The 24,354-nt window shown below is 37.6% G+C and overlaps 1 protein-coding gene across 1 annotated transcript; it reads right to left on the bottom strand.

Annotated features, from left to right (window-relative positions):
* Positions 1–3,205: 3,205 nt before the first annotated feature.
* On the bottom strand, positions 3,206–24,059 carry gl (glass). The gene is made up of 5 exons (XM_067776761.1): positions 23,934–24,059; positions 8,081–8,809; positions 7,593–8,017; positions 7,252–7,524; positions 3,206–5,324 (listed from the first exon to the last, which is right to left on the bottom strand). Exons 1-5 carry the CDS (start codon positions 24,033–24,035, stop codon positions 5,222–5,224), a joined length of 1,632 nt encoding a protein of 543 aa, XP_067632862.1. The 5' UTR covers positions 24,036–24,059; the 3' UTR covers positions 3,206–5,221.
* Between the last annotated feature and the right edge of the window lie 295 nt (positions 24,060–24,354).

Genomic DNA, 24,354 nt, shown 5'->3' with positions numbered 1-24,354 from the left:
AATGTGTTTGTATAAAAATTTTAACATCAGATCGCTATAATCTGTACATATATGTATGTTTGTACGTAAACATGCATGTTTTTATGAGAATTGTAAAAAAAAAACAATAGAAGTCCCATTGACTAGAGCACAAGGCGGGATTACTGACAATGAATGATAAGTAACTTGAAGGTGGCAAAATGATACCTAATATTTTGCAAAACACATATTTTACGCAAATTATTATTGGTAAATGGAGATGATTTATATATTCTACTTCAGCACCAGCCCTAAATCGGGAAAGGACATTGAAAAGATACATATGTATATATGGCACCTATCTCTAGTTAAGATAAGATAAAAGTGATAGTTTGGCTACATAACACAAACATGTTACAGATCCTCCTGTTATTCATAACTTAGCGCTTAATAGCTGCTACAAAATAAAGGAGATCACAATGATGATAACTTTTTAGTTATATGAAGGGCAGCTTATCGCCATTTTCTTAACTCGAGATAGGTGGCTTTGTCAAATTGCTATAAATGTTTACATTAGATGGGCCATTATATGCCATCCTGTCGTTCCCGCAGTTTAAAAATTGTATCCAAAAGCATAACAAAGCAACTCCAAATCTTGGAATTAACTAACATATCATTTGAACTTTGAAATTAGTTTTAGATTTTTTGAGAAATAACTGACACCGTAATGTCCATGATTATATTCAAATGGTACATTCCATGCCAGCACACACTATCAATGAACTTTTCATCACTAAATTTTGCCGAAGTTTACTCATCGAATAAGGTTTCTGTGATCTTTTTCAAATTTTCATCCACTCTATCAATATGAAGAAGTGTATGAAAATTCTCTATGAATATTATCCTTTTTTATGTTCACGAAGTTATTTACATATTTTTTCGGTTTTTTTTCGAAATTAGTTTTTAAGATTCTGAAAATTTACCAATAAACTAACCATCAACCTAAGATTGGCAATTCGTTCTTTAATGGTAATTTTGATTTAAAGGCACTGCAAAAACAAAAAAAAACAAAAACATGAAAGTCTGTCAAGGCTTTTCCAGGTGATGTTGAAACTTCAAATTTATAACATAATTTTTTTTATTGTTTTATTTTTATATATTTATGAAAGTTTTAATATCAATTCCATTATAAGGCTTAAAATTTGCGTGTTCCTAGCATGGAGGAATTTTATATAAAATTAAAAATTCTTTTAACATTAAAATAAGATAAAAAATAACAATAATATTTGTACCAAATCATTAATACATACTTTTTCAGAAAATTTATTAAAAGACAAAATTTAAGCATTTAACCATTTCATCAAATTTCGAAGCTAGAATTAAAATTTGTGTTTTGCAAAAGCAGCACTTAAAAAAATATTTATAAAAATATTATAAGAGTTAATATAAAATACAATACAAAATTATAATTTATCAAAACAAAACTACTTAAGCTATAAATTGGTTTTTCCTCAAGGAGCATTATTTTTGAAATTTTTTGTTTAAAAATCGAGGGATTCTTATAATTTGTTCTAATTTTGAAACTAAATAAAACAACAAATTATTTAATGCCCAATTTTTACGTATTTCACCAAATAAAACCAAATTTAAAAAATTTTGAAACTTTCCAAAAAGTTATCGAAATAAAAATCACAAAATTTAAGACAAATATATATCGTTAGCTTAATGTGAAAATGTGATAAGTCACTTTTTACTAATTTTACAGGAGACGAAAAAAATTTAATAATTTTTGAAATAACATTTTTTTTGCAAAACTGTGAATGAGGATACCTTAGTTGCAATACTTTTGAGTGTAGAAGCTTTGAAAAAGATAAATAAAAATCATGTATGCTAACCCAGCAGCTATTTTTTTGACTTAGCACAATTTCCTCACTCAAAACAAATTTTTTCTCCTGAATTAGCACTTTTTACTCAATATGTTTCCCCATCACTCCTCCCCTTTAATGATTGAAATATAACACTAAAACTATATATTTCACAAAAAATACTATTTATTTGTCAAACTATTGGCGGCCACCGTGGTGTGGTGGTAGCGTGCTCCGCCTACCACACCGAATGCCCTGGGTTCACACCCGGGCAAAGGAACATCAAAATTTTAGAAATAAGGTTTTTCAATTAGAAGACAATTTTTCTAAGCGGGGTCGCCCCTCGGCAGTGTTTGGCAAGCACTCAGAGTGTATTTCTGCCATGAAAAGCCCTCAGTGAAAAGTCATCTGCCTCGCAAATGCCATTCGGAGTCGGCATAAAACAAGTAGGTCCCGTCCCGCCAATTTGTAGGAAAAGTTAAAAAAAAGGAGCGCGATATAAATTGGAAGAGAAGCTCGGCCTAAAATCTCTTCGGAAGTTATCGCGCCTTACATTAATTTATTTATTTTATTTCTAACGGTTCTGATCTGGACTCTTTTGACGGATGATGCGCAGACAATAACTTATTTTTAAATTCAAACAAATGCTGTGTTGTGTCTTATTCCATAAAGACAACTGCCACATACTTTATCTACAAACTAAATGCTAAATCTCTTAATTGTTGTCAAGAGAGTAAAGACTTGGCTGTGATTTTTGACTCCAAACTCTCTATTTCTAGCCACATTGATTTCGTTGTTTCAAAATGTGTTGCAATGGTTGGGTCAGTAGACGTGACACCAGTGATTTTAAGGACGCTATGACGTTGAAGGCACTTTATATATCCTTGGTCAGAAGTGGTGTTGAATATTGCTCAATAATATGGAATCCTTTCTATGAATCTAACTCCTATAAAACTGAGAAAGTTCCAGAAATTTTTACAAAAATTGCTTTACGTATGCTTCACTGGCCAGGCGGCCTCCCATCATATACCAGCAGGCACAAATTGCTTGGTCTTCAGGCTTTGCATGACAGAAGAACTTTTATCTCACTCATGCTTGACTTTAGCACGAATTGCTCTGATTTATCTAATTTGTTCATTCCATATATTCCACTGCGTGATCTTCGGCATAATATATTCTTTATCTAAATAACTAATAAAACGAATTTAGCTATGAATGAACCTATAATTAGGACTTCACATCTAGCAAATCGATTCAGTTGTGTTATTAATTTTAATAACAGCTTATATAGGTTTAAGCTTGAATTGTTTTCTATATTTAACTAGTCTATAAGAAAGCATGTAGTTATCGACATGTAAGAATTGAAGTAGATTATAGTCAGCGCAAAGCACCAAAGGCATGTCTCAATTGGGTAAATACAATTTCAAGGGGGTTGTGTTCGCAACCCTCTAGGGGTTTCCAGCACAATATATATAGCTTCTCCAACCCAATTGTCAACTCACCTAACCGTGGCGAATCCTGTTTCATTGACAGCCGAGGATCTGACGACCCCAAGTTCCTCATGGAACTAGGGGTGGGGAGGGCGGGATGGCCTAGAAGGTTTAATGTGATCATATGAATCGTTCCCGAGATGGTCGAGCTAGTAGTACCTTAATAGTGCTTTGTTACCGGAACGTACTGGATCTATATCCGGCAAAGGGCCCCAAAGCCGTCGGGGAGTCTCATTATCGTTAATACAACAACAACAACAAAGCATGTACTTTTAGACTGAATGAATTAAATAAATAAATAAAATGCACGCACAAAGAAATAACTAGTAATTCAGATTGATATTATTGACAGGTAGACTTAGCACATTTTTTTAACAGCTGACGACTTAGCACATTTACAATTCATTGCCCACAGCTCGTAAAAATGAAAAATTTTAATATTTTTTTTTTGTGATCGATGTATTTTGAATTCAGTTTTAAAACTGCATTAAAATACAATTTTTCAAAAAAAAGTGACTTAGCACATTTTCACATTAAGCTAACGATATGATGATGAAGGCTTAGCAACTTTCGCAATGGATCAATTTGCGCACCTATGACAGGGTGTCTAAAAATTGTCTACCTTCTATTCCAAAAATAAAAAATAATATTTCAATTATAGAAGAATTATAAAAAGCAATAGTTATCATAAAAATTATTGTTCTGGCCTTGAGCTCGAATCGAACTTTGAATATTTTATCAACAGGCCGATAAAACAAAAACAATTGAAAAGCATATATTTCTCGAATCAGCTTGGCAGGAAATATTTTTTTAATCATTTAATAAGGCATAAAAAATTTTCCAATTATACAACTTCAACAAAAGCGGTGATGCGAACTTTATTGATAGGATGAGTTGGCATGGAATGTCAAATACGTATGTACATACATACATAAATAAATACCTAAATGCAATTTGAGGCGAATGTAAAGGGCGGGTCGATACTTTTACCAAAAAATCGCATATGCGGAAAATGCTCTGAGGATCATTCTGAACGCGTTGGCACTATGGTTTTAAAGCCGATTTCGTATACAAATCGAACCGTTCTAATGTATATATTGGTATTGGAGAATATTTGTCTGCTGGTACATTTTTAAATATTTCATACGAAAGATCCTAAAAATCCTAAAATTGTATTTTATGCGTGTTTTTAATATTTTATTTTTAAATTTCATCTATTTCTTAAAATCTACATATGTATGCTTTGGTATATGCATATATGTATAACTTGGAAAACTTACATAGTTTCATAAGCACATACGTACCCATAGTGCATATCATCATGTCCTAATTGGTTATTAAATATATATATATACATTTCGGGTTCCTACTAATGTTTTTACATAATTGATTACACTTGCAAACATCTTTAACATGTAATTTGAGCATTTTCATCCCAACTTTTGTTTCTTACTTTCGTTGCTTTTTAATTTTTTTACAAACTATAACCACAAACAAGTCGTTAAGTAAAAGTACCCATTTTGTTATTTGTTTTGACCAAAACGATATCATGGCATCTTCCTCGTTTTGTAATGTTCTTTCAACTCAAAACGAAACTTTAATTCTTTCACAGTGTGGTTGCACCTTTATATCTTCCTAATAGAATCTTTCCATTTTTGGCTTATTAAGTGCACAAAAATAATACCCTGAATAGTTTTGTGATCCGGGTGAAGTGTAATCGTTGATACCGTAACTACCATAATCATAATTACTACTTGGTATATGCATGTGCGGATGATTGTGGCTATGGCCATGGCTGTGTACGTGGTGTACATGGTTCAGTGAGTGTGGCGTATTGGGGAGGTTGTGAGCACCGTGGGAGTATTGAGGGTAGTAATGTTGAAACGCGGCGCCACTCCGGGCTTTTTGTCATGTCAACAAATTACCGCCGCCACTATTGTTGTTGCTGCCATTATTTTGGTTAGTCCCGTGTACACGCATATGCCGATTTAAGTTGCCCGATTGTGAAAATCTATAAAAGAATTGGAAAATATATTTGGTTTTAGTACCTAATTACCAAAATGTTCGATCAACTAGTTGAAAGAATTGGTAGGTGTGTAGATATTAGTTCAATCTGGACTATATTTTGATATAATAAAATTTTGATCCCAACCTTTTTATTTTAAAAGAAAGTAAACTCTTTCAGATCTCGCATTTAAGCTAGGTTCAAGCAAACTTCTAATATTTGCCAAGAGGACGGAGTTATTCTATAACACAAGTTCTGGAACCTGATTGGGCTCTTACGCTGGGTATTCAAACAAATTCTGGTAACACGATGGACAGATTCAGTCTATATGAGGTCTTTATTAACCGATCAGTTCAACCTAACTTAAGTAAACACTTTCGTCTTCATTTAAAAATATAAATTTTTAAAATTCCAACCGTATTCATAACTTTTATTTTCATAATGAATATTGGAAAAGTTACAGTTTTAAAGGAAATTTAGTGTAACACTACGCACTCATTCAGTCTATGTGAGGTCCTCATGGACTGGCCAGTTCAACCTAAAGCAATTTTAGGGTGGTCATATACACACGTAGTACAAAAAAGTTTTATGTAAAGACTCAAATTTTTAACCGTGAAGGCATTTGCCTCTTATCTTTACTGAAATTCCATGGCTTATCCCATCATCTCCCATTTGAAAATGTGGGCCTTAAAGAATTCATCGCTACCATATTGCTGCCTCGCCACACCATTCTATATTTCTTCATAAAGCTTGTTAATCTCTAATAATTTTGCGCTTACAGATGTTCAAGAGGTCTCTATATTTGTCGCAGCACTTATAGAGTTCCACGCCTTTTTCTAGCATAAAAATATTTCTCACTGCTTCCGAAGAATTCTCAGCTCTTAACTCGACCATGCCGCATTTCTTTGCCGTTGGATCTGCTAAGGGAGCAGGATTTATTGCACGCATTGGATTCCTCCAACTCTTAGGTAGCTAAAAGCCCTCTCCACCCTCTAGTTTCATGAAGAACTTGGGGTCGCCAGAGTCTCGGCTGCTAATGGAAAAGGATTCGCCACGGGTAGGTGAGGTTGAAATTGGGTTGGAGAAGCTATATATTGCGCTGACAACTCCTTAAGAGGTTTGCGCTATACAACCCCTTGAATAAATTTGGTAGTTTAGTCGTCTCTTACGACAGGCATATCTACCGAAGGTATATTCTAAGCCCCCTAACCCGCTGGGGGCAAAAGTTTCCTGTCTAAAAGCTTATGGAATTAAGTAAGTCCATTCCCCTAGTGTTCTCTGGTTTTAGGGGCATGCTCAAGTTGACATCTGCATGGCATGAGATAGATGAAGGCGAATTAAGAACCCTCCAGTCACTCCCTGATTTGGCATGCTGGAAGTTCAACGTGAGCGAAAAAGTAGTATAGAAAATTGGACTTCCCCCTGAATTTACTCGCACGATTTGGCCCGCTATACTATGCACGTCTACTAAAAAGACCAGTGCATAAAAGTTAAATGGTTAATGTAGAATTTTAATAGCTTCCTCGCCCGAAACTACAGCCTACCTACCAAAAGTTGACAAACCTCCGAACGGCATCTGCAAGGCAGATGAGCTTTCACTGAGAGCTTTTTATGGCAGAAAGACAACCGGAGTGCTTGCCAAACACTGCCGAGGGGCGACCCCGCTTATAAAAATTTTCTTCTAATTGAAAAAAACTTGATTCTACAATTTTGATGTTGCTTTGCCTGGGGCATGGACCCAGGATCTTCGATGTGGTAGGCGGAGCACGCTACCATCACACCACGGCGCCCATGGTTTTATTCAATCGGGGTTTGTGGGACTTTACATTAAAAAAAGAATAGGACTCGTATTTAGGTTGCATTGGCTTAGACGAACTCATAAATATAACCTCAAATAAATTTTAAAGCATCCCGTAACTCAACACATACATACCTGAGCAAACATAATTTACATTGATACGGTTTCTCTCCACTGTGTATTCGCAAATGCTTAGTTAGTGTGGAACTATCGGAAAAGGATTTCTTGCATGAGGAACAACGATATGGTCGTTCGCCCGAGTGGGTGCGCATGTGCGTGGTGACGCTAGAACTTTGTGAAAATCGTCTATCACAAATCGGACAGCGAAACGGCTTCTGTCCAGTATGTGTGCGTACATGTGCTGTTAGATTGGCTGCTTGCGAAAAACTTTTGTTGCAATCTGGGCATCTACATAAAAGTGGTTGAAAAAGTTTTAATTTTAACAGTAACGCCAAAAACAAAAAAAGAGTGCGTACCTATACGGCCGTTCGCCTGAATGAGTGCGCAGATGTGTTTTGAGCGTGCTTGGGCGTGCGTAAGTTTTGCCACAAAGCCGACATAGATTTGGCTTCGAATCGGAACCTTCTTCATTGCTGTCCTCATCTTCATCGTACGGACTTTTTGTTGGTGATGAAAAGGCAGATGCCAGCTCTGAACCAGAGGTGAACAAATGACGCGACGTATCACTCGTCGGTGATGGCGACTCTTCCTCGACTATGGCGGACTCCTCAAGTGCAGGTAAAATACTCGATATGGGTATTTGATTCGACTGTTGTAGCGATGTCGGCCGAAAATCTGCGGTAAACGAATAAGTTGCTGCTGGTGGATAATGCGTCGGGCTTAGTAATGGCGGGTAAATAACATTTACGGAGGGATTTGTATTTGGTGGCGTCCATTGCATCTGTGTTAAGCCACAATTAAAATGAGTACACCGCACTGAAGGAATGAATCACTTAGTACTCACCTGTGAGCATTGCATTGGCATTGCACCATCTGCACCATAGCCATGCATCGTCATATTCATGCTGACATTCACACTCATGCTTGGATACATTGGGGGTGGTGGAGGTAGCTGTGAACCACTCGTATTTGTATGTTGCATGCACGCATTTCCCGACGGTGAGCCTGCCACCATACTTCCGCTGCTAGGATCGTAGTAATATGTTGGTTGTGTTGCGGAAGTTGAACTTAATGTGCTGCTATTTGTCCCAGATGTCGACTGACTCTGAGAATGATGGGAAACTTGACTACTAGGCGATACTAACATCTGATGTGGATGGACAGTATACGAGAGCGAAGCTTGATGTGGATTTGTTGCAAAATTATACGAGGCGCCACATGGCGAAAACGGGAAAAGGCTTGGCAAGGGATCGATGTCTAATGGCGGTAAACTTGGAAACGACGAAGCCATCTCATCGGTGCTCCAGTAACTGGTGGCACAACTATTGTTGTTGTTGTTATGATGATTGACAGTGGCAGCGGTAGTCGTACTAATTGTGCCCGTGAGATTTATTTCCTGTTGCTGTAAAGAGTTTTGTGCGGATCCAATAATGCTGACACCAGCTACAATACTGCCTGTCGAATCGAAACAGCTGCCACAATCGAAATCGTTGGACGTCAGTGATGAGATTGGTAAAACAGTATGACCTTGACAAGATAAACAGCCCACACAGGAAGATGCAGCACACTCTTGCTGAAAGCATAAACGGTAAAAAGAATTTGTGAAAATAGGAATACAACATGTATAAATAGTAAGAAATTAAATAGTTGCAACAGACCGCCCATAAATTTTAAGTTTGTATTGAATCGGAATAAATTGTATTTATTTTTGTTTATCCTGGCAAGCCCGAAACGGGTTTTTAATTGTAATAACTATACGATTTTTAATTTAGTATATGATATTGTGGTCTTTTCATAGTTTGGAGAAACGAGAAGCACACTTGCAGGGGCTACAACTCGTTTCGCAGTCAAAAACGTTTCAATAAATTTTGGTCGCCTCAAACATTCCAGGAGCGCTCATAAATTCAGAGTCAGAAATAAGTTCAATATGTAAGAAATACACATAAATATATATGGGCTTGTATCGTGTTTTACAATCACGTATCTAAAACCATTTTCACTCAATCGCTAAAGATGAAACTGTCAAACTGTTTAAAAAAATTATCATAAATTATGGATCTAATGTGAACGCATGCATCTAGCACAAATACTCCTATATTCTGGATAATCATTTTAGAGCTATTGAGGTTTAAAAAATGGATTTCGATCACCGATCGAGAGAGCTCAGGATCAATTTTTTTTGTGACTCCGAGGGGTGATTTAACAAAGCAACTTAGAGAGCATTGTGGAATAACAAGGTGAAGTAAGCCGTCAATTGTCTTGCTCTAAATTGTTCTTTGTTCTGTCATTCAGCTATATGAAATTTTTTTAGCAGAAGTGTTGTTTTTTGCATTTTACAGGAGTAAAATATGCAACTTTTTGTACTTCTTCACATAATTCAGAAGGTGAATATCGATGGACCTTTCCTGGATTTAATTACAGAGATTCTTCATTAGCGTATCTTTGGTGTTGGCTTCAATAACTAAGGCCGTACTAAACTATTACGCCCGTATTGTTGATGTTTCCAATATATATGAATATTTGATTTGTTTCCATGCAAATTGAAACAGGTCATTGTTAAAACCATTTGAACTCACAACATATCCAATCAAGGACTTTACCTTGCTCAGCGCTACCGAAGACTTTCGAGGAATGTTTTTGTCATTTCTACAACAAGAACACCAAAACTGTCGTATTATACCTTATTTCTGTTAAAACTTCGCTAAAACATGGATTTCTAAATATAGTTACAAAAAATTGTAACTCACTGTTGTTGTTTGGTGCTAAAAATGAGACCACTAAGATAAGAGGAGTGTTACAATTATGGATTGTAATTTAGAATCTATGAATCTGGCTCGATCGGAACAGCATCTTCTGGTTCTAGGCCGACTGCCGCGAGGCTTTATATACCCTGTCGTATATTAGTAAATAATAATTTGGTAACATTAGTAATACATCATCACAATACAACATCACAAATCAACAGAGCAGATGGAAATAACTATGGATTTTTATTGATGGAAACACATTTAAAAATATTACAATCACTTCCAAGTGTGACTGTAAAACTTTTCATCAAACCCGAAACCCATTTAAGTGCGCAAAGTTACTACAGTGGATAACACCTCTCCCTTTTATGTCCGGTTTTTCGATGAAAGCTTCAACTGCAGTTGAAGTTGAGGTCAGTTTACTTTAGACGCATTATTGGATTTTATTGCTTGTCACCGTTTAAGTTTTTAATTTTTATTCGATGCCAAAAGTAATATAAGCTCGCACTGGATCCTGTGTATCCCCTTTTGCACTGGCGTTAGGTGGCACTGATATGCTGCAAAAAACAGTTTCTGTAATGGCTTTCGTAGCAAGGTATTTATTTTGCTACTCCCTCTTTACCTCTTTACCCTCTTCTGACCTTTGAAAATACACCTCTACCGTTTCAGATAGCATACAACTTCTGTCTTTTTTTATTTACTTCACCTGGTGATTCCACCATGTTAGGGAGAAATGTTCAAATATTTTCGTTAGATTTTTTTCATTTCAAACAAAAATTAAAAAACATCGTATGTTAAAACATTTGCTGACGTTCCAGTTTTATATCAAAATGGGCTTTGATTTTACAATTGATGCCATACTCTTGAAGTCTTCTGTATCTGAAAGGTGTAAGTGTTTCACATATTCTGATTTATTGTGCCCGCAGAATTCTTTTATGACTCCTAATGTTTGCTAGGGTATGCATTTTTTTTAATTTTTTCTATTTTATAATACATTTTGTGTAAGCATTAGAACCCAATGCGCATCCATACAAATAAATCAAACCCAGCTGCAAAGTTCCTCAAGATATCTTACTTCATGCCCCTTATAAACCAAAAATTCGACTTTGGCCGTTGTGTAAGTGGTCACGCTCACCTATCTCTGTTTCACGATAACTGGCGCCAAGTCTTCGTCTACCTGGCTCTCAATCTTCTTTACAAGACTACGCTGAGTGAACACCGATCCCTTGTAACAAAAAATCGCTGATGTAATTGATAAAAAAATAGTACGATGTAAAAGAGGAAAGAGATCACAAATCCATCCAAGTCAGTTTGAGTTAAAAACAACTCGTAGAAACTAGGAACCCAAACTATTATACCTTTTATAATAAAAGCCCTTGGACAACTATTATTTTTAACGGATAGAGGAATGGCTCAGGCGATCGCTGTGGTATCGTGCTGCGCCTACCACACTGAAGGTCCTGGATTAAGGTCCCGGGAAAAGTAACAAATAAAAATTTCAATTAAAAAATTAGTTTTTATAAGCCGAGTCGCCCCTCGGAAGTAGTTTGGCAAACACTCCGCGTGTATTCCTGCCATGAATAATACACTTAACCTTCAAAGTTTAAAAACGGGCTGAAAATGTATGCAGCAGATTTCATTTTTAGTAATTTAAAGAACATTAAACACATACTCTCTTATATCATGTGTTCGAAATTCTCTCGCCTTTCCATCGGTATCACGGTATCACATTCAAAAACTTTTTGTTTGGAGTTAAATAAAAATAAGTTTAACAACTTTTGAACACTTCCTTTATATAAATGGATGAAAACGCAGCGGAAAATGTGTTCTTGAAAACAAACTTAATGTTGATGAATTTCGATTTTGAAATTTTACCAATTGCTATTGTAACGAGCTTATAAAAAAAAAACACAACACAATTACCGCACCTAAGTGAACAATTGCTTAAAGTCCATAAAGATTAGAAACTTCGCTATAAAGAAGATATTAAACATCTACAATATGCGCACTACCTTCATATTTTTGTTTTGATATGCTTTTTACAATGGATATTGTTAGAATATCAAAATCAAAATTCAACAACATTATTTCTCTGTTCAAGGACATTTATATAAAGGAAGTGTTCAAATATCTTCTGTTTATTTTCTCTTTTTGTAGTATTGTTTCGGTTTGAAGTTTCAAGTTTGTAGGTCAATAGCAGTTCCTATATAAATTGATTGTTACATTCCCCCTTCCGTACGATTTTCTAAGTACCTCGATCCGTGAGCTCTCTAGGGGAACTTTTTATTATAGGTATTTTAATGCCTTTGGCTTCAGAAATACGTTACAATTTCAAACATTTAGATTTCTAGGACGTTTGATTTTTTTTAAGTTTTACTTCTTAGGCGCAGGGAAAATTGATGAGAGTGAAATGAAGAAGAAGAAAACAATGTGACACAAAAGTCACAGTTTGAAAATGCAGTTCGTGTGCATATAGATATATGTATGTATTAAAAAAGTTACCAACAAAATAGATATAACACCTTTATTTTTGGTATGTTTGTTTGTATGTACATACATATATACTAAAGTTTGTGCACTAAGGAGATTTAATCTATCTTATATGTACATATATATTATACGGACCAGGGACCGACCTATTCAAAAAAATTTTATTTATGTTGCGATTTGCTTGAAACTCAGTACAAAGATAATAATCGAGAAACTTTTTTTTCCGGTAAGTGGACCAGGGGCCATTTATAATGCGATTTGCTTAAAATTTGCCTTTGTTGGATTGTAAGGTGCCCTGAACTAAGTTTTTATCTCAATGATAAGCTACTCAAAAAACGATCGCAAGCCTACACATGTTCTAAACAGACATTCCACACATCTTTCATTATTTCGATCCCTGTCCCATCTAGAAAGCTTTTTTTACCTTAAATATTGTAATTTGATGATTTTGATTGAGCTTTAGGCCAGATTATTGAATAAAACTTCTTTTTTAGTAGTATTCAAAATATATTTATTTTTCGATATTTCGACTTCAATCTGAAGTCATCATCAAGAATACATATGGATGATATGATCAGTCGATCATACATATCCATATGTATTCTTGATGATGACTTCAGATTGAAGTCGAAATATCGAAAAATAAATATATTTTGAATACTACTAAAAAAGAAGTTTTATTCAATAATCTAGCCTAAAGCTCAATCAAAATCATCAAATTATATTAAACAAGGCTATTAAATTTACCAATTAAATATTGTAACGTAATAGAACCTTAAGCTTTAATCAATGTTTCATGTCTATAGGTTGTCGGGAAGTTCCTTAAGTTTCAAGGCAATATGTTCATGTTCGGACGAATTTTTTAATTGTCAAAATACCTGTGCCACCTAGCGAAATATGTTTTATTATTGTCATCGGGTTTTCAAGTATGCTCCAAGTATCGAGACTCTAGCTCCCAGAGAAGTTACTCAAAAAGGGATTGCAAGAATACACGTTTTTTTATACTCAGTTGAGCAGAGCTCACAGAGAATATTAACTTTGTTCGCATAACGGCAATCCGTAACGGCATAAACTAATCGAGATAGATATAGACTTCTATATATCAAAATGATCTGGGCGAAAAAAGAAATTCATTTAGCCATGTCCGTCCGTCCGCCCGTCCGTAAGCACGATAACTTGAGTAAATTTTGAGGTATCTTGATGAAATTTGGTATGTAGGTTCCTGGGCGCTCATCTCAGATCGCTATTTAAAATGAACGAAATCGGACTACCACGCCCACTTTTTCGATATCGAAAATTTCGAAAAACCGAAAAAGTGCGATAATTCATTACCAAAGATGGATAAAGCGATGAAACTTGGTAAGTACGTTGATCTTATGACACAAAATAGAAAATTAGTAAAATTTTGGACAACGGGCTTGGCACCGCCCACTTTTAAAAGAAGGTAATTTAAAAGTTTTGCTAGCTGTAATTTCGCAGTCGTTGAAGATATCATGATGAAATTTGGCAGGCACGTTACTCCTATTACTATATGTGTGCTAAATAAAAATTAGCAAAATCAGATGACGAACACGCCCACTTTTAAAAAAAAATTTTTTTTAAGTCAAATTTTAACAAAAAATTTAATATCTTTACAGTATATAAGTAAATTATGTCAACATTCAACTCCAGTAATGATATGGTGCAACAAAATACAAAAATAAAAGAAAATTTCAAAATGGGCGTGGCGCCGCCCTTTTTCATTTAATTCGTCTAGAATACTTTTAAGGCCATAAGTCGATCAAAAATTTACCAATCCTTGTGAAATTTGGTAGGAGTATAGACTCTATGACGATAACTGTTTTCTGTGAAAATGGGCAAAATAGGTTAGAGCCACGCCCAGTTTTTATATACAGTCGACCGTCTGTCCTTCCGCTCGGCCGTTAACACGATATCTTGAGAAAAAATCGATATATCTTTACTAAACTTAGTCCACATATTTATCTGAACTTACCTTATCTTGATATAAAAAAAAACCGAAATCCGATTATGACCACCTACTTTTTGGATATCGAAAATTACGAAAAATAAAAAAATGCCATAATTCTGTACCAAATATGAAAAAAGAGATGAAACATGGTAACTGGATTGGTTTATTGACGCAAAATATAACTTTAGAAAAAACTTTGTAAACATATTAAGTAGAAGAAAATGAAAAAGTTCTGCAGGACGAAATCAAAAGCCCTAGGAATCTTGGCAGGAATACTGTTCGTGGTATGACATATATAACTAAATTAGCGGTACCTGACAGATGATGTTCTGGGTCACTCTGATCCACATTTTGGTCGATATCTCGAAAACGTCTTCCCATATACAACTAAGGGCCATTCCCTTTTAAAACCCTAATTAATACCTTTAATTTTATACCCATATCGCACAAACGCATTCTAGAGTCACCCCTGGTCCACCCTTATTGCGATATCTCGAAAAGGCGTCCACCTATAGAACTAAGGCCCACTACGTTTTAAATAATAATTAACACCTTTCATTTGATACCCATATCGTACAAACACATTCTAGAGTCACCCCTGGTCCACCTTTATGACGATATCCCGAAATGGCGTCCACCTATAAAACTATGGCGCACTCCCTTTTAAAATACTCTTTAATATAGTCCATTTGAAACCCATGTCATAAAAACACATTCCAGGGTTACCCTAGGTTCATTTTGCTAAATGGTGATTTTCCCTTATTTTGTCTCCAAAGCTCTCAGCTGAGTATGTAATGTTCGGTTACACCCGAACTTAGCCTTCCTTCCTTACTTGTTTTTATTTAAAGAAGCTACATACGTCACTTATATTTTAAGCGTCGATTTCTGATATTATATATTTTTGAGCCACGTTAATACTTTTGAGATTGGGCGTAGCACTGCCTAATTGTGAAGTGAGCTTTTTTGAATTTTTTCAATTCTTTTATAGAAAATTGGTAAGCCAACTTTATATTTATATTAGTACATGTAGCGAAGTCACAAGAAGTCAGTGATGGGTAAAGCTTGAAATTTACTTGAGAAAACGGTCCTTAATTATTTGAATTTGTTAAAGTCTAAAATTATTTTTTAAAGTTTTAAAACATTTCGATTTTAATGTTTGAGTTTTTAAATAAAATATTACTTTTCAATCTAAAACCACCTTTTTATTTAAGGTAGGGTACCTTAACCACATTACCCGCCAATTTTTTCAATGGGTATACAACATTACCCGCACTAAAAGCCCCGTCACATAAGCAATTTTTCATATAGATGCGTTTAAAACAATCTTATGAATTAAGAGTAGTTTGTACTTATTTTTATGGAAAAGGGCGACACTAGCGCCATCTGTCATGGAAAAGTTGCCATCTTCCAACTTTTGTTTCAAGCAAAGCTTCGCCCAAAATGACACATTTGGTACAGTGTAAATGTGATATAACTAAGACAAATTAATCACGCTTCAACTGTTTTCGGTAGCCGTTTGGAAATTTCTTTTGAATTTATTTTGTCTTTTGAATGAACAAACCGACAGTGCACCTTTGGAGCCCATTGAATTTTGTGCCCGCTTTTTCAATGCGAGTTTAAACTACATTTAAAGCTGACTTGAGTTTAACCTTGCCACGTTGTTCAATAACATAAAATTTTGCCACTCATCTTAGCTTAAACGGCCAAAGTGGTATTGTTAAACTCAAGTCAACTTTAGTTTAAACTCGCACAGAGAAACCGGGCCTAGTCTCACAAAAAGTGAGTATTTTAAAAGTTGCGCTTCGTTAAACTAAAGTAAAGTGAAAAATAAATTAAATTATTTAATTCTGTAAATTTTGTAAATTTTTACAGTTTTTTTCATGAAAAAAGCACTTACGAGGTCTTACCGTTTCTGACATTATTGACGTTTTTCCATAACGAAAAAATTTCAAAATTCTCAATAGCGTACATATAAAAATAAACATATATGTGACCCCGTCTATGAAAAGGTGGCTTATGACTCAAAAAGTAAATTGCGAGAAACAGCTGTTTTTTTTTTGAGTCATAAGCCACCTTTTCATAGACCGGGTCTCATATGTTTATACCATGGTGGAATCATTGTGTCCCGGAAAAAGGGTTGTTTTTTGCATTTTTCAGGAGTAAAATATGCAACTTTTAGTACTTTTTTTCACATAATCCAGAAGGTGAATATCGATGGACCTTTACTGTATTTAATTATAGAGATTCATAATTTGGGTATCATTGGTGTTGGCTTCCATAAGTAAGGCCGTGCTAAACTATTACGTTCATATAGATGTTAAATTTGTTTTATATAAATTGAAATAGGTCTTTGTTAAAACAAACTATTTGTCTTCATATCGTATCCAACAAGGATTTTCGCCTGTTCAGCGCTACCGAAGACTGTCGAGGAAAGTTTTTATCATTTCTACAACAAGAACACCAAAACTGTCGTATTATACCTTATTTATGTAAAGACTTCGCTAAAACAATGGATTTCTAAATATAGTCACAAAAATTTTAACTCGCTGTTGTTGTTTTGTTCTAAAAATAAGACCACTAAGATAAGTGAAATGTTACAGTAATGGATTGTAATTTAGAATCTATGAATCTGGCTCGATCGGAACAGCATCTTCTGGTTCTAGGCCGACTGCCGCGAGGCTATTATATCCGCTGTCATATTTTAGTAAATAATAACTTGGTAACATTAGTAATACATCATGAATTCGAATGTCAAGAGCGTTTAGCGGATCTCCTGATCAAGTTGTACGATATATTAGAAGAGCATATGGAAATAACTATGGATTTTTATTGATGGAAACACATTTAAAAGTATTACAATCACTTCCAAGTGTGACTGTAAAACTTTTCATCAAACCCGAAACCCATTTACCCAAAGTTACTACAGTGGATAACACCTCTCCCTTTTATGCCCGATTTTTCGTTGAAAGCTTCAACTGCAGTTGAAGTTGAGGTCAGTTTACTTTAGACGCATTATTGGATTTTATTGCTTATCACCGTTTATGTTTTTTATTTTTATTCGATGCCAAAAGTAATATAAGCTCGCACTGGATCCTGTGTATCCCCTTTTGCACTGGCGTTAGGTGGCACTGATATGCTGCAAAAAGCTGTTTCTGTAATGGCTTTCGTAGCAAGGTATTTATTTTTCAACTCCTATTTTTTCAAAGGGGGTCCATACATCCATACCATTTCAGATAGCGTACATCTTCTGTCTTTTTTTATTTACTTCACCTGGTTTATGCTTTTTCTCAAACAAAAACAAAATTAAGTTTTTTTTAATTCCTTTCGTTTGGAGATTGATTTTTAAATATTAGGTTAGGTCAGGTTGAACTGGCCGGTCCATGAGGACCTCACATAGACTGATTGAGTCCGTAGTGTTACCAGAAGTTTATTTTAATGACCAAACTGAAAACCCTATCAAAAACCAGGACCTATGTTATAAAATAACTCCGTCCTCTTGGCAAATACTAGAAGCTTCCTAGGATTTAAGGCACTTGCTGCTTCTAGATCTGACAGCTGTATCACTCCTAATAGCTGGAGTCTTAGCCTGGCAAGTGCAGGGCACGAGCACAGAACATGCTCGATCGTTTCCTCCTCCAACCCGCACTTCCTGCTTCTGCTATCACTGACCACGCCTAATTTAAAGGCATGTGACGCCAGAAGGCAGTGTCCAGTCAGAATACCTGTCATGAGTGTACAGTCCTCTCTTTTTAATGATAGAAGCAACTGTGTTAGTCTAAGGTTGTAAGACCTACACATAATCTTCGACACTTTAGAGCCCCGCGCTTGAACCCACGCCTTTCCCGCTTGGTCGATCATGTGCACCTCTCACCATCGCTTAATCTCGCCCAATATAATTGGGACGTCTACGGAGCAAGCTTCAAGGGATGCGCCCTTTTTAGCTAGTTCGTCCGCTTTTTCATTCCCATCTATTCCCATATGCCCTGGGACCCAATATAGATGTATGCCTCTCCCTGTCCCGATTCTGCTTACACTCTAACACACATTTAGATGCTGTGCTATGCGAGATTATTGCCTTAATTGCTGCCTGACTGTCAATATAAAAGTTAACACGGTTGCAGCTTAAGCTATTCTCTTCCAGGGTTTCTACTGCTTTGGTTACAACTTTGGAACTATCTGTGTACACATGTATCGCCTCGTCCACCATTTGCGCACCCTTGCGCCAACCGTCCACCTATATTGTGGCCTTAAGATCTCCCTCGAAGCGCAGATAGGGAATCAGGTAGTCTGTTCGTCTTGTGATTGATGATGCTATACTACTATGGCCATATGGTCGGCGCTCAAGATGCCCCAAATCACCGAGCCTGCTTGCGGTCGTTAATGCTTTGTTCTTTGCTACCAGGTCTACAGGTGGAATGTGCAGAATGGCATACAGTGCAGCCGTCGGGGTTGTTTTCAGGGCTCCCGTAATGCTAAGCATCGATAGTCTGCATACCCCCCCCCCCCCCCAAATTTTTTGAAGTATGTTGTTTTTTGTGGGGCTTTCCTCCAAACAAGAACTCCATAGTATAGAATAGGGCTTACAATCGCTGTAAAAACCCAATGAGAAAGAAAGGGCGATAGGCCCCACGTACACCCCAGCATTCTTTTACATGCATAGAGTGCCGTTGAGGCCTTCTTGACCCTCTCCTCCACGTTGAGCTTCCATGACAGCTTACTCTCTTGGATGATTCCTAGATATTTTGTGCAAGGTTTCTCCTGTAAGGTCACCCTCCTAACTTAGGCCTGGTCCAGTTTGGGACCTTGTACCTCTTTGTAAACAAGACCATATCCGTCTTCTCCGCATTGACTTTCAACCCGACATCAGATGCCCAGGTATGAATATCCCGAAGCGCCCGATCCATCAAAGAACTAATCGTTGGAAGGCACTTTCCACTTATGGCAATTGCAACGTCACCTGCGTAAGCCGTAAGTTTTACGGGTCCCTCATCGAATTGCCTGGGCAGTTGGTTGATGACCAGCGTCTATAGCAGAGGTGATAGCACCCCTCCCTGCGGCGTGCCCCTGTCCCTGGCTTCGTGGCCTCGTACAATCCCCATTGTGATGTAATCTTTCTGCAATTTAACATGCAGCCGATCCATCTGATTAAGGCAAGATGTACTTTAATGTAATTAGGACCATCCATAATCGCCCATTTTGCAACATTATTGAAAGCCCCGGATGTCCAAGAAGACTACTAGAGCATACTCCTTACATTCCAGGGATTTCTCTATGCTTATTACCACCCTATGCAATGCGGTGTCTACCGACTTGCCTTTGGTGTACGCATGCTGTGTTGTGGAGAGCAGCTTTTCATCCACGTTGAATTTATGTACACATCTATCAGCCTCTCAAAGGTTTTGGGCAGAAATGATGTTAAGCTAATGGGTCTATAATTTTGGGATACACGTGACCGATTTCCCCGCCTTTGGTAGAAAAGCTACACGAGCAGTTCTCCAAGAGTGATTCAGTCTTATGCACCCATCGAATATTATTTTAAGCCATTCCACGACCGCCCTACTTGAGACTTGTAGCATGGCCGGGAATATACCACCTGGGCTCGGCGATTTAAGCTTAGAAAACGTCTTCACTACCCACTCGATCTTGGTATCAGTCACCAAGCCCGGCACTACTAGCTCCGTGATCGAAGTGTGAGTGATGTCTGCTGGCTCTTCTAAACCGTCTCCCGATGGGAAATGTATATCGAGAAGCACCTCAATGGATTCCTCACTATTACGTGACCATTCCCCGTTCTCTTTTTTTATTAGTCCCTGGAATATGTTTCCCTTTGCTAGGACTTTTTTCAACCGTGCTGTGTCGCTGGAGCACTCCATGTCCGTACAGAAACTTGTCCATGAGTTGCTCTTCGCCCTGGTAATTTCACGCTTGTAGATCCTCAGTAGATCCCTGTACTCGTCCCAACGCGCTTCGCTTTCCGCGGTCTTTGCGAGCTTAAACATTTCTTTTACCTGTCTTCTTAGAAGACTCAGCTCATTGCTCCACCATGGCGGCTTTGCTTTTCCTCTGAATCTTCTTAGAGGGCAAGCTTTGTTATACGCAGTCATAAACGTCCTTGTTAGGAATTCATTCGACTCCTCCAGTTCCTCTACATTAGCAACCTCTTTGGGTTGTCCCAGTTTTGTTTCCACTTCGTTGACCTAGGGTTTCTAAAGGTTCCTCCCTTCTCTACCCTCTTTAGGGGGATGCTGAAGCTGATATACGCATGGTCGGAGAAGGATGGTCTATCAAGAACCATCCAATCATACCTTGATATATCACGCTCGGAGCTCAATGTAATATCCAGAACATTACTGGATGTTGGACCAATGTATGTAGGGACATTTCCCCTGTTGGCTATCTGCAAATTGGTTTGCAGGATGTAACAAAATAGAGATTCGCCTCTCTCGTTCGTATCTGCTCCTCCCCACGCATTGTGGTGCGCATTTGCATCTGCGCCTATGACCAACCGCCCTTTGAGTCCTTCCTCCTGTACTAGCCTTTTGCACTCCATCGGTGGAACCTCCGCAGCATGGGCCATGTAGCAGGATGCCAGGATAAATGCCTGCTTATTCTTTTGCTCAACGGTCACCGCTACGAGATCCTCAGTGGTGTAATTAGGCAGCATATATGAATGCAGCTGTTTCCTTACCATTACTACAGCTCGCACCCGTCCTTCCGTTTGCGCGTAGTAAACGCCAAACCCGCGCGCTAAGTCCAGAAACCTTTCCTCCCGATGAGAGCCACGGCTCCTGGATCAGCGCAACGTCAAACGAACCCTCCTCAAGGGTTAGGAGGAGTTCGCTCGACGCCAATTTACTGTGTTGGAGGTTTAGCAGTAGGACTCGCAGCACCATTGGGCTGTTTGTCCCCCTCCAGCACCTTCGTCTTGACGTCGTAGTCCTCCCCTTGCCCTTTTGGTTTAGAGTATTCGAGGCCCCCTTCAGCCTCTCGTGGCTGTTGTGCCGGGTGTTCCTCTGTGCGAGTCAGAGCACCATTTAGCGGTTGGTCCTCTTCTAGCACGTTCGTGGTGACGTCGGGGACCTCCACCTGTCTTGTTTCCCTTAGGCTTTTGAGGTCCTTTTCGACTTCGCCCATCTCTAGCGTGTTAGGGTTTTTATCCTCGGAACTACTTTTCCTGAGTCGCATGTACCAAAGGACATTTTGCCAAGCTGCGTGTACAAAATATCCTCCGCCTGCGTGTTTATTTGGAAGATGTAGAACTGAAAATCCTCGGTAGGCCGAGATACAGAAAGTACCTTCCAATCCTGTGTCGGTATGTTCGGATTCTGATTCTGCAGAAGTCGCAGTGTATCCTCCGACTTCATCACGCATGGTATCCATACCTTAACTTTTGGTACCGTGGGGATTTGCGTTTTATCCACCACCTCAAACCGCGCGTTCGTTCCTTGCCTTTGGAGGTTTGGAACCACTTCCTCCAGCCACCGCAAGCTCGCGATATTGTCGCACGCTATCGTCTTCACACCATTATACCATCCCCCCGAATCAAAGGTTGGAAGGGGCTTACTTGGTTGTTCCCGCATCATCTTAAGCATTAAGCTAATAAGCTCCCTTTCCACAGATCTCCACCTTTCAGTAGTCATTTGTCTGAAAGGACTGCTACGATCAACCAGCGCCACAGTCAGTGACTGCTTTGCTACATCACTCATCTTCTCGGGAAAAGAAGGAGTCTTAGTGTTATCTCCCTTTGGCACCTCCGAGAAAGCCGTAGTCTTAGCGTTATCTCCCTTTGGCTTATCTCCTACTTCCGTAGTTGGAACTTCCCTCTGACTCGCAGCTTTCGAGGTAGTTGCTACCTCGCTATTGGAGCCCATCTGTCTTACAGCTTTGGGCCTACTTGTCTTTTCTATGCGACTGCCCTGCCTCGCAGCTCTAGGACTACCTCTTGAAAGCAGGCTTGTCGCCTTCCGCTGAACGTTGCCGCTTCATTCTGCCATTCGATGCTTCTTCCTCCTCGTACCGGTTGCAGATCCGAGGGTTTCTCGCAGCAAACCTTTTGAACTGCCTTCGACCTACTTCTACCGCTTCATTTGCCCATTCCAAGAGTTCGATCTCCACTTCTGTTGGGTCGACCACTGCTACCAAGCGTTGTGCAATTCTTAGTGCTGCACGGTACTGCGAGAGAGCTCTTTTACTTCCTCTGCTCCGTACCCTTCTCCACTCTTCTACTCCGTTTTCATTTATGTGCTTCTCCAACACGGAGTTCACTGAATCAGCACTACTCTCGCTCCCCGAGTCCGACGCATCGCTTAGTTCGTATTTGTCGTCCTTGGATTGCGACTCAGTTCTCCTCTTTACATTTTTTTTTAATATTAAATTGCGTAAAAACATCAAAAATGACGATCAATGACTGGAAACCATTTTCACTCAAACAAAAGCTTTACAACTGTCAAACTATTTTTAAAAATTATAATAAATTATGAATCTAACGAGTACTATTTGTCGATAATTCACATATGTCTGTTATTAATCCGATAATTTCAGAGCTATTGTGATTTAAAAAATGAGTTTAGATTACGGATCGTAATAAGTGCCCAAACAGAGAACAATTATACCTTTTCGGTTTTTTCTACATAAGCAAAGCTTAATGTGAATTTAAAAAATATTCAGAGACCTAGTAGACCTGGGCTTGCATGGGGTGTTACGATTCGTGATCGAAATCCAGTTTTATAATAAGGATAGCTCTAAAACTGTGAAACGGTCTAATGACATACGTGAAATACTTACCACCGTAAGTATTTACAAGATCCATAACTTACTGTGGTTATTCCAAATTCTCTGCGAAAAATATTGAAATTAAAATAAGTTATATAAATTCATACGAAATTGAGTATGTATCAAATGACCATTTTTCCTCCGAAGCCCAGGTTAAGGTTATTTTCATAAATATTACAAATTTACGAATGAAAACATTTTTTTTGGATTCCTTTTAGAGATTTTTTGAAAAAAAATGGTTACTGTTACAAGCGTGCTTCGTCACAGCAGAATATTTTTTTAACAACTGTTTATCTTCAAGCCCTTGTACTTATGTCAATTACTAAAAAATATTATTCTACCCTATTATAATTGCCGAAATACTTACTTACTTACTTAATTGGCGCTTAACCGTCTAAACGGTTATGGCCGAAATAAGAGGCTTTCAAAACAAGGACTGACTCCTTCCTTTGACATTTTCAAAACTATGATTTTTTCCAATCAATCTTTTAGTTAGAAAATATAAGATGTAATTTTAAGAAAAGAAAGAAAACAGAAGAATGGAACTAAAACTATCGAACGACTATCATATCCATAATCAGAATAAAGCGGAATAAATTCACTGATTCTAAATACCGAACAATACGCGATAATCACAATTAAACTTCTGACACATTTACTGTTGGCTTTTTCTTAATTCCTCACTTTATAGTTTTTTTTTTCGTAAACCGTTGTCCTACCTGTGGACTATCCAACGCCAGACCGAATAATGGATTGTTGGGCACATATCCCGTTTCGGGTTCCACTGGTCCGCCATTTGAGACATCGCACGATATGTACATAGCTCCACCCTCTTGATCTTCCAGGGAATCTGTAATGCATACAAAAAATATGTAAGAATGTACGTATGTATGTATATAAGTTAATTGTTGTAATTTTGGGGATGCTGTTGTAAATTTAAATCAACCACTTTCCGGTTTCAGGTGGAGAATATTTACGTTGCCAGTGAAAGTGTAAAATAGCCTATCAAACATTTGCAAGACCATATAAAAAAAAATTTATTGTCTTATTTTCATTTGATTTTTTGCGGATTCTGAATATTTATGAAACGAGGCGATTCCAGTGGGCAATTGCTAAAGGTTAATAAACGCTTTTTAAGTT

This window comes from Eurosta solidaginis, chromosome 1 (assembly GCF_040869045.1).
Source record: "Eurosta solidaginis isolate ZX-2024a chromosome 1, ASM4086904v1, whole genome shotgun sequence".
NCBI classification, from domain to species: Eukaryota; Metazoa; Arthropoda; class Insecta; order Diptera; family Tephritidae; genus Eurosta; species Eurosta solidaginis.
Note: the sequence above shows the minus strand (reverse complement) of the source record. Positions and strands in the feature narration are given on the sequence as shown.

Excerpts from the sequence above, each read along its gene's own strand:
- gl (XM_067776761.1), bottom strand. The coding sequence starts at position 24,035 with ATGTACATATCGTGCGATGTCTCAAATGGCGGACCAGTGGAACCCGAA. Across the intron at positions 8,018-8,080 it reads TGCCAATGCAATGCTCACAG|ATGCAATGGACGCCACCAAA; the intron begins GTGAGTACTAAG and ends GGCTTAACACAG. Across the intron at positions 7,525-7,592 it reads TCAGGCGAACGGCCGTATAG|ATGCCCAGATTGCAACAAAA; the intron begins GTACGCACTCTT and ends ACTTTTATGTAG.